We start from the raw sequence: 18,031 nt of genomic DNA, 5'->3' as shown, positions 1-18,031 counted from the left end.
GTCTGATATGATGATGGTAGTATAGGATTTATAGTCTTTAAGAATTTTGAACATGGTTTATTGAAATTATTATTTTTTATATAAAATTAAATATTTTGCTTCATTCAGGGATCGAACCAAGGACTGGAGCAGATCGAATCAATATGTAAGTTAATGAGTGATTTAATTAATGAGTTTTGAATTTTTTCCCGCTTTTCTAGCTACATTATTACATGATTTCAAGATGGCGGTAGAATTTCAAGATGGCGGGGGCACCTCGGTAATAAATGATTACTGCTTTGTTGCGGGTTATAATAAAATTATGCAGATGGAAATGTACTCTATAATACAAGTACACACATAAGATGGTGTACTCCGGCAGGTGGTAGCTCCTGGTAGCATGTACTGAACATAAAATGTCGGATCCATGATGGTCGACAAGGACAAAGTCAAATTTCAAGGACAAAGACAAATTTCATTGTCAAGGTCAAATTTCAATGTCAAGGTCAAATTTCAAGGTCAAGGTCAAATTTCAAGGTCAAGGTCAAATTTCAAGTTCAAGGTCAAGGTAAAATTTCAAGTTCAAGGTAAAATTTCAAGGGCAAGGTCAAATTTCAAGGTCAAGGTCAATTTTTAAGGTCAAGGTTCAATGTCAAGGTCAATGACAAAGTTCAATGTCAATAGACGAGGTTAAAGGTATTGTGAACAGAACATTATACTAACATGTCACCAGCAAACTCTAGCAGACTACAATAAGATGGCTGTCTTCTGCCTACGAAGTCAAGATGGCGGACATGACGTCATACCAGCTGATGGTAAATACCTTATTGGTGGTGGTATGTCAGTCTGTAGGTGGCTTCTGTGGAGGAAGGAACTGATGTTTTTTTTTATTTTTTGCCCTAACCGGTTTTGAAAAAAGGACGGGAATCGATATAATCAATCAGAATTCTATTAAGTTAATTTTTTTATGATTTTTAAATTTTTTCCCGAATCTCTAACATAAAAATTACGGATTTCCAAGATGGCGACCATAACGATAATTGCAACATTTATAGGATCCAATATGACGGACTCAACATAAAGTGTAACGATGGTATAGTACTCAACCAAGATGGCGGGTGTAACGAAATATGCAACATTTATATAATCCAAGATGGCGACCGTAACAATAACTGCAACAGTGGTTTTTAAGATTTTTATTATTTATACGATTAAATAATTTTTTAATGATTTTTAAAATTTTTCCCGATTTTCTAACATAAAAATTTCGGATTTTTAAGATGGCGTCTGAATTTCAAGATGGCGACTATAACGATAATTGCAACAGTGACGTCATCATCCAATATGGGGGACAACACAATGCCGGAATTTTCTAGAAAACAAAATGATGTCATCCAAAATGGCGGATCCAAGATGGCGGATCCAAGATGGCGAATCCAAAATGTCCGCCGGGGTCAAGGTCAAGGTCAAAGTCGCGGTACTACTTGTCCCGTTACGCTGTGTCCTATTACGCTCATCTAAGATGGCCGCCATGACATCACAGATAGACGTGACATCAGAGATGTGGCTCGGCTCTCGGCTCCACGCGCCGGTGCCAGGCGCCGGATAAAGATGGCGGGCGTAACGGAAATTGCAACGGTGACATCATCCATGATGAGGCTTATCTGAGGCTGTAGACATGGATGCTTAAGCCTACATATGGACATTTCTAGCTGCTGGGATTTTTACGGAATAAAACGAGAAATTTTCCCTCGAAACGTGAATTTTTCCCTCTAAAACGGGAATTATTTTCTTAAAACGGGAATTTTTGAGTCATTTTTGAGGAATTTTGAGTCAAAAATGGCCGTCGTGACGTCACAATCCAAGATGGTGGACACCGGCTCCGGCTCCACGCGCCAGCGCCAGTTTCAGCTCCGCCATTCATATACTACTTACGTATTTTACTGTCAATAAAATGGGACGATAGATACATTTTGAAAATTTTTATAACAACTGCTCATAAAAACCCTTGAGGTATCGCATGACCATGACCATGACCATGACCCCCTTCACTTGCTCATATTTTTCTGCATTATACCTAAGACTGTGTGCATGCACACAAACTACTCCTCAGTACAAGGGGTCTTTGAAATAAAGTTCGCTGGTTTTATGAATGGTCGGGAGGGAACAGAGCACAGAACAGGCTATCTACCTTTCTCCTTGGGAATCTGAGGTCATGTAAATTAGTTTGACATTTGATGATTCACATTGTATGTAGCTTGAGTCTTGCTATTTTGGTTGGGCTGGTATTTTTTTTAATTCTTCAACATTGATAAAAAAACAACTCTAAGCTCGGCAGTAAACACTACAAAGTTTAAGAAGTATACAAATTTCATCATAAAATAAAACATCATTAATTTTCTTCTTATCTGACAAAATAAAATTTTAATTGAAATTTATAAAACATTAAGATATAGATACAGATATAACTCTTCTGATACTAACGATAACAAACACAATCCGATATCAAACAACATATAAAACAATTTTTCTCGTAACTAAAATTTTTAGTATAAAGCCTAAGGATAAAAAGGCTGCATGGAAAAAAATAGGTTTTTTTTACAGCTATATAATTTAAAAATAATTTTTAGGCATTTCATTGGTTATTCCCGGCGAAAATTTTGCTGATATTATTCGATTGTTTCTAGTTATTCCTGAAAAAACAAACCCTGATTGTAATTGTTTTTCTAAATTAGAGAAGCATTTTATTCCTAATTTAGTTGAATAAGTTAATCCCTGTATACAAAAGAGCACTTACAATATTTTGAATTAGTGAAGTTCAAAAAAAATTTCTTTCCAAATAATACTTTTCCTTAAAAAATCGAAAAACAAAATTCAAGACGAACTTCATTTTCCTTGATGTCTAGCAAAGCCAACATTCTCTTCCGATCGTGAGTGTGCATCCCGCATCACAAAATTAAAAATATATATATTTACTTTGACACAATACATTGTTACATCTGTTGTTGAAAAGAAGTACTACTTGGCAATGTGTCTTTCAAAATTAAAAATTAACTCTCTCTGCAGGATAATGCTATTCTAGTCAGTTGGAGACATCTAGCCTCCTTCCTTGGTCGCCTAGAATCCACGAAGCCTCGTTACCCCATAGCCTTGTGGCCTTTTACCCTCGTAGACCAGTAAATTCATAGCCAATTAGCCTTGTAGTATTGTAGCCAAACGTCGCTGGAGCTGTTGGTACCAAACACAGTTGTTGGAGACTTTGACGAATGTGCTTCCTTTTATTTTTCAACTGCATCTTCACTAACTTTACTATCTTTAACGACGAACTCGATGGAAGTATCGCCAACGACTTCGGGGACCCTGATGTAAGCGATGACGACTACAACGTAGCAGATTCCGTTGGCATAGTCGACGACAACCACAGAGTACCTGATGGAATTATTACCAACGACCTCGGGGACCCTGATGAAAGCGATGACGACGACTATGCAGCAGATCCCGTTGGCATAGTTGACGACAACGACAGAGTACCTGATGGAAGTCTTACCACGACAGCGGAGATCACGTCGCCGACCAAGCAGATCTTGGAGGAATGTATCATCCTCACAGACAACACTAGAAGATACTTTAACTGGCGTGGTTCTACCGGCATAAGAGACTTTGATCGCTGCGGAGGATACCTCGTTAAATTACGTTTTTCCATCGAAGAAGTCTTCAATGTTTGCAGTACCATTACCATCAATGATGTCCACTAAAGGTGCATTGCCATCTTCCCAGCATTAGTGTCGTTACTATGACTAGATTTTAACGAATAACATTAATGCTTCTCGACATGAGAAAAGAGAATGTTAGAATATTCTTTCTCGCAAAAAATGTAGCTTTAAAAAGAAATGATATGTTATAAAGACACTTCATTACATGCAAAGTAACTGCCATGTACCTGTTGTGCGACAGAAAGTAAAGGTTTCCCTGCAACAGTGATGCATCTATGCCCTTGAGTTTACCTGGGAATTGGTACTACAGCATTTACATCAGCATCCAGCTCAAGACTGAAATGTTCGTCTTCATCGACTATACACCCTTGTTGCTACTGTGGTTTGTCGTGGCATTTTTCCATGATGTACGAAGACATGAGAGGGTAAATTAATGAATAAAAAACTCCTCTCGTATGAAGTATCGCTGGGATGAGTGTCATGTGTTGTTAAATAGTATTGACAATTTTATTCGACATGCGAAAAACTGTAACGGTGAAGTCCAGGTGCTTACTGTGGTACTATCTGCGAGACATTTAAACTCCACAGTTAGGGTTAGAGTATTGCATGGGTAAAAGCAATCAAGCATATATGCAGCAACCGATATGTATGATGATGCCTGTACATTAAACCTTACCCAAGACTGTGTTCAATTAACAACAGGTAAAATAAATCGAATTTTATTTGCCTAAACTGCATTTCGTTAATTTTTGAGAGTCTACAATTACCTTAATACTTTAAGTTAGTCGAAAAACATTTCAATTTTACTTGACGATTTCAAAAGGGATATTTTGAATCAGCATGCTAATTAATTAGCAATGTACGCAACTTAAGAATATAAATTGTGGCTCGACTATGTAGGTATATGGTAAACCCTATCAGTTCAATGGCCGAAAGAAGAATGGCTGTTTCAAGATTATGAATACTCTTATTTACGGCTCTGACTAATTAAAGCAGTATTTTAAACCCATTATTAAGAAACTTGGTCAGGATGAGGTAGACTTCGTCAGTAAAGGATCTTACCGGTCTCTATCTTCAATAAACCGATTGGAGCTGAGAATAATTCTGTTCAAGACAATCTTTATTAGATTGCTATTTTTCGTTGTGTTCCTGTAGTAGAGTATAATTTACAAAATATGTTTTATTTGTAATTTTTTATCAAAACTCACAATATGTAAATAATTTTGATAACAATTCTATAACAATTTGAGATCTAATCAAGGACAGGAATTGATCAAATCAATTATTTTAAATGAGTAATTTTTTGATGATTTATAGAATTATCTATGTTCTAGTTAAATAATAATACATTTTTTTTAGACGGCGGAAAGACTGCCATTTAATGGCGTATGCCTCTGTAATAAATAATACTTACTCAGCGGGTTAAAATTAATCAAATAGTGCGGCAACGCCCTCTATCGCACAAAAACAATATCTGGATCGAAGATGGCGTCTTCTAGCAGACGAGAACAAGATGGTCGCCATGACATCATAATGAATGACATAATATCTGTCTTGGCAATAGTGGTGGGATGTCAGTCTGCCTCGTGCTTCCGTGGAAGAAGGATCCATCGCCATTTTTTATCAATTCTTCTCTCCGTGTTGCAACAATATATATATTTATATAATTTATCATCAAAATAAATAGTAAGTTAATTTTTTTACGAGTTAAAAAATGCCAATTTCTAGCTTAAAGATACGGATTTTCAGTATGTATGACAATTTTCCAAATGGTAGAAGCACTTATTAATAAATAGTTTTCCAGAAATCTTCTTATTAATTAATTTTTTTTCAGTATTTCATGCTTGAAAATTAATTACGCATTATAGGACATTACATCATCCAAGAAAGCGGCCAAGATCAAGGTCAATATCCCAACCAGAGGCCTTTTTGGAAGCTTGTTCGAGGAAGAATTTAAGTTTCAATGGAACAATTTAAGTCTGTGGCACAATTGGGGAATAAAATGGGAAATTCTCATAAAAACCAGGAATTTTTCCCTCGAAAAAAGTACATGTGTAGGTGTTTTGTGGAATTTTGAGTAATTCTTTGAAGAATTTTTGATGAAATTATTTATTAAGATGGCCACCGTGACACCACAATCCAAGATCGTGGTCTAAAATAAACTTTCGGGCCCTGTACCTTGTTCCAAAAGGAAACAATATTTACTACTTTGGAACACACCCGAGTGACTTAAAAATCTATATTTCATATCAATTCAAAGGATATCAAATAGTTTATAAAGTGCCGTAACAAAAAAAAATATTTGTTTAAATATTAAATTATATTTTTAAATACTCGGATCAGTCTGTTTTATGATCGTGTTGTATTTTGCGGAAATAATATGTCATAGAAATTATATTTTTCCTTTTTTTTCTTACTTCTTTTAAGAAAAAACTGCAGAATGAAAAGTTACTCTCAGTATAAAATAGTTCTTTTTTTTCCCAAATTTGGCCGGTATATTCAAGTTACAAACATTTGTACTTTATTGTGTTAACTTAAGAACATACCAGAATATCCGGTAAAACCTTTATGAAAATAATTTGTATTTATTCGCATTTTTGTTACGTTAAAATGTGTATATCATACATGATTTGTATTCCAAAAGAACTTAAAATAAACAAGTAATTAAAATATATTTATCTGGCGGTTGAATTAGAGCGAAATTGATAAAAAAAATACAACAGTGTGTCGTTGCCTGTCTTTTGACGGAGGCGTGGCTGATCGTTCATTGGTTGTTTATTCTTGGGTAGTGATTGGCGGATTGCTCTCCGCCGCTCTGCTCGTCAGCTCGGCTGTCTTGTTGACGTGGACGGCTGCAGCTCGCGGTAAACAGGATGGTGTCGCTTCTGGCAGCTCAGGAATGCTGAACCTGAGTCCCACGAGCGGCTCCTGAGAAGGGTCCGGCCCAACTACGATACTCCCTGCGTAATTAATTCAAAAACAATAAAAAAAATATTCGTTTCATGGTATATGAGAAAACGTTAATTGAAATTTTTTGAATAATGTTAAACATATTAGGTTTTTAAAATGTTCCAGGAGTTTAAAGAAATTACCATATTATTTCCAGAGTTAAAATGTACTTCGAATTTTGTCTACAACGCTGTACACTGTGCCAACGGGGAATTTTTTTATAGATATATAGAGTTAAATAAATACACACTCGTAGAACACGGCTGATGTTGTTCTGCTAGAACCACGTCTGCCGGGCTCTGCCAATGATATAAATTGTTTTGCACACTTGACATTCAAATTAAGAAAGCAATTACAGTATTCATCGGATTTAGAAAAACATCCCCTTCACCCGGACAATGCCGGCTACTGCAGCTAGTTCATCATAAATTAAACATTCTTTAAATCGGACACAGCCCTTTTCGAGCCACGGGTCTGTCATCTGCAACTGCTCATAACTTTACCGCTTGAACCAAACCAAGGGCTTTATTTCGAGTGCGCTCGGCCAAGCAGAACTGAAACTATAAGACACGTGAAGGAACACAAGTGCAGGCCGTTTTACGCACATTTTCGCTTAAAGCGTCTGTACCGAACACTTCCACTTTATTATACACTTCTGTCAACCAGCTTTGATGGGCTCATTAAATTTTGACAGTTTTTAAACATAATCTTGTCTTGCTTTCAAAAAACACTTACTATCCTTCTTTCTATATTTCAGAAAAGCACAAAGATAAAATTCTGTAAATATCAATTATAATTCACCTTGGCGTAAAAGGTCACCTTTATTTTATTTTTCTCCTCGCGTGTTGTTTAGACATAAGAAGAGCGATATTACAAGGTAATTCCCCTGCCCGCCGCACAAGGGCGCTACCAGCTAGACGAGGCGATTACAATGCCATCTCGTGTCGGGCATACCTACTAACTACACATGTTCATAACATTTCCTTATGGCGTGGCGACTTTATTAGGTATTTTTTATATTCAATGTTCTTACAGAAGTGAAACTTCTTTGGGCACGATGAGAGGAAAACTTAAAATACTATTCCAAGGGAGAAGTTTAATGCAACGTTTTCTTGAAACATAGGCCTACTTTTGAAAATATCCTGAAGGCATAAAGATATTAAAAGAGCACTTACAAGTCAAGGTTTGTTAAAACAAATAATTTGCAGTGTTAACTCTTGTACTGAGTTACATGTTGTGTTCTTTTTTGTTCTCAGAAAATTAATTTCTACGCACGTTGATAGTACTGACGAAAAATTTACATTTTTGGATATGTTTTCTGATTAATTAAAGCAAATCAACCACGATAATATGACTGAAATATTAATATTTATGCCCAAAAGAGAGTAATGTAGCATGACAAAAACGAAAATGTAGAGAACTGCAAATACGCGTTATTCCCTGAGAAAGGCTGATAATGTGTTTTTTCTAAGGCAGGTAGTTTCCACACGTCCACAAGGACAACAAAAAACAAACAACATTAATACAAAACAAATAATTCATATCTCGCAATACGGTCGGAGTAAATATTAAACAGCAGCCAATAGAGAGTAAACACCCTCTTATTTAAACACTGGTATGTGAAGTTCATCAGGGTGATGTGGGGGGGGGGGGGTAACTGAATTTTATCCCTTTGGAAAGGGTACCTTTCATACTTGTGGTGGCGGTAGTGTCGCTAAATAGAAAATGGAAATGTACTGACTTGTCCCGGGCTTCTGGGAGGGGCAGAGGGGAGGAGCGGGAGCGGTCCCCGAGATGGGGTCGCTGCCCAAGAGCAGGGAGAGAGCGGGAGCGGTCCCCGAGTAGGGGTCGCTGCCCAAGAGCAGGGAGAGAGCGGGAGCGGTCCCCGAGTAGGGGTCGCTGCCCAAGAGCAGGGAGAGAGCGGGAGCGGTCCCCGAGTAGGGGTCGCTGCCCAAGAGCAGGGAGAGAGCGGGAGCGGTCCCCGAGTAGGGGTCGCTGCCCAAGAGCAGGGAGAGAGCGGGAGCGGTCCCCGAGTAGGGGTCGCTGCCCAAGAGCAGGGAGAGAGCGGGAGCGGTCCCCGAGTAGGGGTCGCTGCCCAAGAGCAGGGAGAGAGCGGGAGCGGTCCCCGAGATAGGGTCGCTGCCCAAGAGCAGGGAGAGAGCGGGAGCGGTCCCCGAGATAGGGTCGCTGCCCAAGAGCAGGGAGAGAGCGGGAGCGGTCCCCGAGTAGGGGTCGCTGCCCAAGAGCAGGGAGAGAGCGGGAGCGGTCCCCGAGTAGGGGTCGCTGCCCAAGAGCAGGGAGAGAGCGGGAGCGGTCCCCGAGTAGGGGTCGCTGCCCAAGAGCAGGGAGAGAGCGGGAGCGGTCCCCGAGTAGGGGTCGCTGCCCAAGAGCAGGGAGAGAGCGGGAGCGGTCCCCGAGTAGGGGTCGCTGCCCAAGAGCAGGGAGAGAGCGGGAGCGGTCCCCGAGATGGGGTCGCTGCCCAAGAGCAGGGAGAGAGCGGGAGCGGTCCCCGAGTAGGGGTCGCTGCCCAAGAGCAGGGAGAGAGCGGGAGCGGTCCCCGAGATGGGGTCGCTGCCCAAGAGCAGGGAGAGAGCGGGAGCGGTCCCCGAGTAGGGGTCGCTGCCCAAGAGCAGGGAGAGAGCGGGAGCGGTCCCCGAGATGGGGTCGCTGCCCAAGAGCAGGGAGAGAGCGGGAGCGGTCCCCGAGTAGGGGTCGCTGCCCAAGAGCAGGGAGAGAGCGGGAGCGGTCCCCGAGATGGGGTCGCTGCCCAAGAGCAGGGAGAGAGCGGGAGCGGTCCCCGAGATGGGGTCGCTGCCCAAGAGCAGGGAGAGAGCGGGAGCGGTCCCCGAGTAGGGGTCGCTGCCCAAGAGCAGGGAGAGAGCGGGAGCGGTCCCCGAGTAGGGGTCGCTGCCCAAGAGCAGGGAGAGAGCGGGAGCGGTCCCCGAGATGGGGTCGCTGCCCAAGAGCAGGGAGAGAGCGGGAGCGGTCCCCGAGTAGGGGTCGCTGCCCAAGAGCAGGGAGAGAGCGGGAGCGGTCCCCGAGTAGGGGTCGCTGCCCAAGAGCAGGGAGAGAGCGGGAGCGGTCCCCGAGTAGGGGTCGCTGCCCAAGAGCAGGGAGAGAGCGGGAGCGGTCCCCGAGATAGGGGTCGCTGCCCAAGAGCAGGGAGAGAGCGGGAGCGGTCCCCGAGTAGGGGTCGCTGCCCAAGAGCAGGGAGAGAGCGGGAGCGGTCCCCGAGTAGGGGTCGCTGCCCAAGAGCAGGGAGAGAGCGGGAGCGGTCCCCGAGTAGGGGTCGCTGCCCAAGAGCAGGGAGAGAGCGGGAGCGGTCCCCGAGTAGGGGTCGCTGCCCAAGAGCAGGGAGAGAGCGGGAGCGGTCCCCGAGTAGGGGTCGCTGCCCAAGAGCAGGGAGAGAGCGGGAGCGGTCCCCGAGTAGGGGTCGCTGCCCAAGAGCAGGGAGAGAGCGGGAGCGGTCCCCGAGTAGGGGTCGCTGCCCAAGAGCAGGGAGAGAGCGGGAGCGGTCCCCGAGTAGGGGTCGCTGCCCAAGAGCAGGGAGAGAGCGGGAGCGGTCCCCGAGTAGGGGTCGCTGCCCAAGAGCAGGGAGAGAGCGGGAGCGGTCCCCGAGTAGGGGTCGCTGCCCAAGAGCAGGGAGAGAGCGGGAGCGGTCCCCGAGATAGGGTCGCTGCCCAAGAGCAGGGAGAGAGCGGGAGCGGTCCCCGAGTAGGGGTCGCTGCCCAAGAGCAGGGAGAGAGCGGGAGCGGTCCCCGAGTAGGGGTCGCTGCCCAAGAGCAGGGAGAGAGCGGGAGCGGTCCCCGAGTAGGGGTCGCTGCCCAAGAGCAGGGAGAGAGCGGGAGCGGTCCCCGAGTAGGGGTCGCTGCCCAAGAGCAGGGAGAGAGCGGGAGCGGTCCCCGAGTAGGGGTCGCTGCCCAAGAGCAGGGAGAGAGCGGGAGCGGTCCCCGAGATGGGGTCGCTGCCCAAGAGCAGGGAGAGAGCGGGAGCGGTCCCCGAGTAGGGGTCGCTGCCCAAGAGCAGGGAGAGAGCGGGAGCGGTCCCCGAGATGGGGTCGCTGCCCAAGAGCAGGGAGAGAGCGGGAGCGGTCCCCGAGTAGGGGTCGCTGCCCAAGAGCAGGGAGAGAGCGGGAGCGGTCCCCGAGATGGGGTCGCTGCCCAAGAGCAGGGAGAGAGCGGGAGCGGTCCCCGAGTAGGGGTCGCTGCCCAAGAGCAGGGAGAGAGCGGGAGCGGTCCCCGAGATGGGGTCGCTGCCCAAGAGCAGGGAGAGAGCGGGAGCGGTCCCCGAGATGGGGTCGCTGCCCAAGAGCAGGGAGAGAGCGGGAGCGGTCCCCGAGTAGGGGTCGCTGCCCAAGAGCAGGGAGAGAGCGGGAGCGGTCCCCGAGTAGGGGTCGCTGCCCAAGAGCAGGGAGAGAGCGGGAGCGGTCCCCGAGATGGGGTCGCTGCCCAAGAGCAGGGAGAGAGCGGGAGCGGTCCCCGAGATGGGGTCGCTGCCCAAGAGCAGGGAGAGAGCGGGAGCGGTCCCCGAGATGGGGTCGCTGCCCAAGAGCAGGGAGAGAGCGGGAGCGGTCCCCGAGTAGGGGTCGCTGCCCAAGAGCAGGGAGAGAGCGGGAGCGGTCCCCGAGATGGGGTCGCTGCCCAAGAGCATGGAGAGAGCGGGAGCGGTCCCCGAGTAGGGGTCGCTGCCCAAGAGCAGGGAGAGAGCGGGAGCGGTCCCCGAGTAGGGGTCGCTGCCCAAGAGCAGGGAGAGAGCGGGAGCGGTCCCCGAGTAGGGGTCGCTGCCCAAGAGCAGGGAGAGAGCGGGAGCGGTCCCCGAGATGGGGTCGCTGCCCAAGAGCAGGGAGAGAGCGGGAGCGGTCCCCGTGATGGGGTCGCTGCCCAAGAGCAGGGAGAGAGCGGGAGCGGTCCCCGAGTAGGGGTCGCTGCCCAAGAGCAGGGAGAGAGCGGGAGCGGTCCCCGAGATGGGGTCGCTGCCCAAGAGCAGGGAGAGAGCGGGAGCGGTCCCCGAGATGGGGTCGCTGCCCAAGAGCAGGGAGAGAGCGGGAGCGGTCCCCGAGATGGGGTCGCTGCCCAAGAGCAGGGAGAGAGCGGGAGCGGTCCCCGAGTAGGGGTCGCTGCCCAAGAGCAGGGAGAGAGCGGGAGCGGTCCCCGAGTAGGGGTCGCTGCCCAAGAGCAGGGAGAGAGCGGGAGCGGTCCCCGAGTAGGGGTCGCTGCCCAAGAGCAGGGAGAGAGCGGGAGCGGTCCCCGAGATGGGGTCGCTGCCCAAGAGCAGGGAGAGAGCGGGAGCGGTCCCCGAGATGGGGTCGCTGCCCAAGAGCAGGGAGAGAGCGGGAGCGGTCCCCGAGTAGGGGTCGCTGCCCAAGAGCAGGGAGAGAGCGGGAGCGGTCCCCGAGTAGGGGTCGCTGCCCAAGAGCAGGGAGAGAGCGGGAGCGGTCCCCGAGTAGGGGTCGCTGCCCAAGAGCAGGGAGAGAGCGGGAGCGGTCCCCGAGATGGGGTCGCTGCCCAAGAGCAGGGAGAGAGCGGGAGCGGTCCCCGAGTAGGGGTCGCTGCCCAAGAGCAGGGAGAGAGCGGGAGCGGTCCCCGAGATGGGGTCGCTGCCCAAGAGCAGGGAGAGAGCGGGAGCGGTCCCCGAGTAGGGGTCGCTGCCCAAGAGCAGGGAGAGAGCTGGAGCGGTCCCCGAGATGGGGTCGCTGCCCAAGAGCAGGGAGAGAGCGGGAGCGGTCCCCGAGTAGGGGTCGCTGCCCAAGAGCAGGGAGAGAGCGGGAGCGGTCCCCGAGTAGGGGTCGCTGCCCAAGAGCAGGGAGAGAGCGGGAGCGGTCCCCGAGATGGGGTCGCTGCCCAAGAGCAGGGAGAGAGCGGGAGCGGTCCCCGAGATGGGGTCGCTGCCCAAGAGCAGGGAGAGAGCGGGAGCGGTCCCCGAGTAGGGGTCGCTGCCCAAGAGCAGGGAGAGAGCGGGAGCGGTCCCCGAGATGGGGTCGCTGCCCAAGAGCAGGGAGAGAGCGGGAGCGGTCCCCGAGATGGGGTCGCTGCCCAAGAGCAGGGAGAGAGCGGGAGCGGTCCCCGAGATGGGGTCGCTGCCCAAGAGCAGGGAGAGAGCGGGAGCGGTCCCCGAGTAGGGGTCGCTGCCCAAGAGCAGGGAGAGAGCGGGAGCGGTCCCCGAGATGGGGTCGCTGCCCAAGAGCAGGGAGAGAGCGGGAGCGGTCCCCGAGTAGGGGTCGCTGCCCAAGAGCAGGGAGAGAGCGGGAGCGGTCCCCGAGATGGGGTCGCTGCCCAAGAGCAGGGAGAGAGCGGGAGCGGTCCCCGAGATGGGGTCGCTGCCCAAGAGCAGGGAGAGAGCGGGAGCGGTCCCCGAGATGGGGTCGCTGCCCAAGAGCAGGGAGAGAGCGGGAGCGGTCCCCGAGTAGGGGTCGCTGCCCAAGAGCAGGGAGAGAGCGGGAGCGGTCCCCGAGTAGGGGTCGCTGCCCAAGAGCAGGGAGAGAGCGGGAGCGGTCCCCGAGTAGGGGTCGCTGCCCAAGAGCAGGGAGAGGTAGGAAGGAGGAGAGGTCCTCCAGAGAGGTCGCTGCCTAAACAATACTGCTCAAGTATTCTTGCCACTTTTATTAACCCAGAAATTACTGGGAAGAGCTTTCCGCCTGGCTTAGCTCAGCCATAGTAAATATACAAGGTATGTACATATTCATCAGGGAGGGCACATCTGTACCCTTCCTGTGCATACATATTCGAATTACAATAATATTGACGTTCACTTGTATAATTTAAAGGCTTCTTGTTACAATACTGGGTCTTTACATGATTGTCCTGAATTAGGCTGGGCAGGTAGACAAAGTTTCCTTAATTTACATTCCCCTTAGTCTGCCATCTAGGGGCGGGTGGCGAACTAACTTTCCTCCCCATAGATTATGTAGGATGGGTGGCGCACTTGGGGCTTGTGCTATCATACCAGCCGAGGCCAAAATGGTGGACATGACAGTACCCTTTCCGATTTCTTAAAATGTTTCGGTTTTAATGAAAATATGCAATGGAAAGGTATCTTCTCGGAAATGGTACCTTTTAGTAAATTCTGTACAATTACAAAAGAGAAAATGAACTGGAAAGGTATCCTTTCCGATTTCTTAAAATGTTTTAGTTTTTGTAAATATGGGCTAGTAAGATATCCCCTCGGAAAGTAAGCTTAGTTTAAGTTAGTTTATTTTAGTTTAGTTTAGGTTAGGTTAGGTTAGGTTATGTTAGGTTATATTAGGTTCGGTTATGTTATGTTAGGTTTGGTGATGCGTTTGGTTTGGTTAGAGGGGATATCTTTTACGATTTTAAAGCAGAAAATAATCTGTAATTTAAGAAATCGGAAATGGTAACTTTCCGGTTTATTTTCTGCTGTTTTATTGCAAAGAAAATTCTGAATGGTACCCTTTCCGAGGGGATACCTTTCGAGTGCATATTTGCATTAAAAGTTCGACATTTTAAGAAATCGTAAAAGTTACCCTTCCAGTGTCTACCCAGTTACACTACCGCCACCAAAATTAAAAAACGTATCCTTTCCAAGGGGATACAATTCTGTCGTCCCAGTTCATCCTGATGCGATACGAAACACAATTCACAAGTCTCGGCCGATAAGGGTAAAATGTGTCATATTCAAGGTGTATCTGGAAATAGGTTCTACAATTAAACAATCTGATTATAATGCTTTATTTTTTTTGGTGCAACATTATTGGTAACATTTCAATTGCTAAAATGAGGTGTGCATTGACGATTGCGGTAAGGCGTAAGCTTCGGCCTCCGAGCCGGGGGCGGCACCGGGGGCGGCGTATGCAGTTAGTGGGCGGGCCATACTATTTGAGAGGCACGTTCCTCGGCGGAGGGTACGTAGTTCAAGGGGGCGGTACCAGCACTGGCCATCTTGGGGGCGGCGTGGGCCACGGTGTCAGCACTTGCCATGCCGGGGGCGGCGTATGCCACGGTGTCGGCACTTGCGTCAGCACTTGCCATGCCGGGGGCGTCGTAGGCCACTAAGCCGGGAATCATTATGTTGATTTGGGCGGCGGCAGCCACAGCAAGGATGGCGAGGAAAACGATCTGGAGATAAGAAACCATTTGTTGAGTTATACTTCTTTAGGCACGTTTTGAACGAATTATGATGAGAATGTATAAATTTACGTTGCTTGTCCTCAAATGTCAAAAAAAAAATTGACTCCATGAAAGTAGCTACATATTAATAAAAAAAATAAGTTTTTGATTTACTGATATTGAACACTGGTACATATAATTAAAATTATATATATATTGTAAATAAGTGATAGAATTTTTTTTTATATATATATAAATTTTTAATGTATTATTATGTTTATTTCATAAATTATTCTGAATATTTTTACATTTTTGTTAATAATACAAATATAATGTCATAATATTACTAGATAAAATTATTAAGTACATATTTTTTAATTATTAACTAGTTGACCCGGTTATATTACATACCACCCAAAATTGAATTGACTATAACTCTTCATAAGCGATTATCAATCCTAAATAAATAATATTAGCCACATCATGTATGGTTTATGTTTAGTTCGGTCTTTAAATGAAACATGTTTGCAATTCAAATGAATTATCTCTCAGAAATAACCAGAAGCACTCGGAGAACATCAGCAGAAGTTTCGCCAGGAGTAACCAGGAGCACACAGAGAAAACCAACAGAGTCCACACAATGAATTACCATAATGACTTGTAGAAACCAAAAAAATATTTTCAGGAAGAAATATTGGCTGCCATGACATCATACTGGCTGGCGATATTAACAGCCTTGGCATTAGACGTGGAGGTCAGTCTGCCGGTAGCTTCATGGAGGAAGGATCTGTCGACATTTATAATCGATTGACCTCACTGTGTTTGAACCGAGCACTTTATGACTTAAGTGCGTTACTCATTAAATTATTATTTACTAAATGTTTATTATTTATAAATTTTTTCTCGAAATTCTAGCTCTCTAATTACGGAAATGTCAAATTAGCAAACCATTATCAAAATGGCGGAAATTATTTATAATAAAATATATTTAATAAATTTTAATTTTTTCCATTAAAATCTGATAATATTTAAGGATTTTTAACATGATGGTAATAACGAAAAGTGCAAAGGTTATGTAAAACTGCAAAATTGCGGCCATGGCATCCGAATTGTCAAGGTCATAATCTTTAGCGGCTTAATATGGCTTGTATGCAAGGACTTTAAGCTGCTTAAAGGACTATTAATGTCTCTGGCATTTTTGAAGTTTAAAATAGGAAAATACCCCTCAAAAAAATTTCTTTTCAATTGAAAGAGGATATTTTTTGCAGTAATTGATTTATAAAAACTAGATATTTCAGAGAATTTTTATAAACATTGGCAAATTTTGAGGGTCAATGTCATGGTCAAATGTCATCCAAGATGGCCGCAGTAACGTCTCCAAGGATGTGGTTCCAAATCTGCAGAAGCCACCATTTTGACACCGCACCCAGAAACCAATCATAGAACCGATTTAACCAGAGTGTAAAGTTAATGTGGATTCAGAATTTGTTTTACTCGCGAAATCAGTGAAAGATTGTAAGTTTGGTTTTCGATACAAAACTGATAGTTTCTTTATGTAAATGAAACGTTCTTACCCGCGGTAAAAGAAATATTACAAGGCCAAATTTTATTTCAACTTTTTCGTGATACATTGTTGCGAAACCTTTATGACTTTAAACAATTGCGGACGTTAGTTATTATTTCAATTACTTTTGTTAATTAGTATTGTTTAATAGTGTTATAGGATTATAGTTTAAGCTGTGTAACTAAATAAATCTTGCTCTTATAATGCTTTTCATGCTTTTGTTTAGCAGGTTAAATATATCACGTGTTATTATTTAATAAACAAAATCATTCACTGTATAATAACTATGAGCCGACAAGCATGTAAATATGTTCATTCCAACGAAGAAAAATCTAATTAAAAATATTTTAAACAGATCTCGTGCGTATAATATTAAACGTTTTAATTTTAACTTTGTGGCAATATGGTTTATAATGTCAAGAATTACTGTCACGAAGGTTCGTGCCGTTTAGTTTTCGCGTCTCGGAGCGGCGGACATGTTGTCACTGTTCATTCATTCGACAGCAGTACATTATCAAAGCCTATGAATACATTGAAATATGTCTATGTAGACTACTGTCAAAATCTGTTGCACTATAACTCAATGATAAGTTTATATATATGCAGATCAACAAAATTATTCTCGAAAAATGCTCTAACAAATCTATTCTACACATAATATAAAATTAAATCAAAAACTAATTTATTATAATCAATCCTGTTTTTTGACATTAATTAAAAAATATATCTTATGGGGTGAGTATTTCAAAAGATTTTTATATCAATATTGAATGACCAATAATGAGTAGTTATTTTTAAATGAGTAATAATTTTGTAAATTAATGTTTATATAGAAAAAAATTATTCTTTCTCCCTTTTTCTCTCGCTGCCGGTATACCCACTACTGTAGTTCAGAGTTTCCCAAGTAGTAGCACATCTACCAACAGCTGAGCACTCGGCACACTCACCAGGTGGTGCATGGCGCGGCTTGCAGCAGCAGCGGAGTGGCGCCTGCAGGTCGCCGGGTGGTTATATGCAGCTGGTGATGGCGCCGCGGTCACGCCTGGGGCACGTGTGCGCAGATAAGCCCGCAATGTCACCTCCAGCAGCGAGCCAGGCCTGCAGTTTCACTGGGTCGCAGTTACACTACTTTGTTAACAATATTTCATTTAACCACTTATAAATATTTATTCAAAAACTATTAAAAACTATATAAACAGAAAAATCAATACTTTTATATTTGTTATTAAAAAAGTTTTATAAATTATTACTATTTTTATTCCAGAATTTTTAAATCATTATATTGAATATAAGGCACTGAAAAATACATACAGTAAGAATTTTGTAAAATTCTAATTATCGTCATATTTTTGTAATATTGGAAGATTTTTAATAACTCATATACAAAATGAATTTTATACATGCTACTTGAAAAAAAAATTAAATAGAAAAAATCCTATATTTACATTTGGTTAACAGAATTTTTGACGTGACAACGTCTAATAAATCGATGAACGCCGGCTGCACGCACGAAAAAGTGTCCCGTAACGTAAATTGTCCCGCTGCCGATGCCCTACTACCGATGTGTCCTTTTATGCTCATTGTATGCATGCGTGGCATCTTTCTTCCACCTGATTGGAACAACCATCGATTTGACTTTTCAATCATATTTTCGTCGTTTAAATTATTATTAATATTATGTAATTTAAAGATCGTGTACCGATTTTCAGCACAATCGGTAGCTACGGTTATTAATTTCCCGCCTACCACTATAAGAAATAAAC

General features: G+C 45.1%; 1 protein-coding gene across 3 annotated transcripts; it reads right to left on the bottom strand.

Moving 5' to 3' along the window:
* Positions 1–6,159: 6,159 nt before the first annotated feature.
* Positions 6,160–17,237, bottom strand: LOC134541180 (cuticle protein 16.5-like). 3 transcript variants are annotated; one of them, XM_063384412.1, is made up of 3 exons: positions 17,216–17,237; positions 14,524–14,713; positions 6,160–6,620 (listed from the first exon to the last, which is right to left on the bottom strand). In XM_063384412.1, exons 1-3 carry the CDS (start codon positions 17,225–17,227, stop codon positions 6,586–6,588), a joined length of 237 nt encoding a protein of 78 aa, XP_063240482.1. In that variant the 5' UTR covers positions 17,228–17,237; the 3' UTR covers positions 6,160–6,585. The 3 variants fall into 3 exon arrangements, with proteins under 3 accessions (XP_063240482.1, XP_063240480.1, XP_063240481.1); XM_063384410.1 differs by having other exon boundaries at positions 6,161–6,652; XM_063384411.1 differs by having other exon boundaries at positions 6,161–6,600.
* Positions 17,238–18,031: the final 794 nt, after the last annotated feature.

This window comes from Bacillus rossius, chromosome 18, assembly GCF_032445375.1.
Source record: "Bacillus rossius redtenbacheri isolate Brsri chromosome 18, Brsri_v3, whole genome shotgun sequence".
Taxonomy (NCBI): Eukaryota; Metazoa; Arthropoda; class Insecta; order Phasmatodea; family Bacillidae; genus Bacillus; species Bacillus rossius.
The sequence above is the reverse complement of the archived record's forward strand: the minus strand, read 5'-3'. Positions and strand labels throughout refer to the sequence as shown.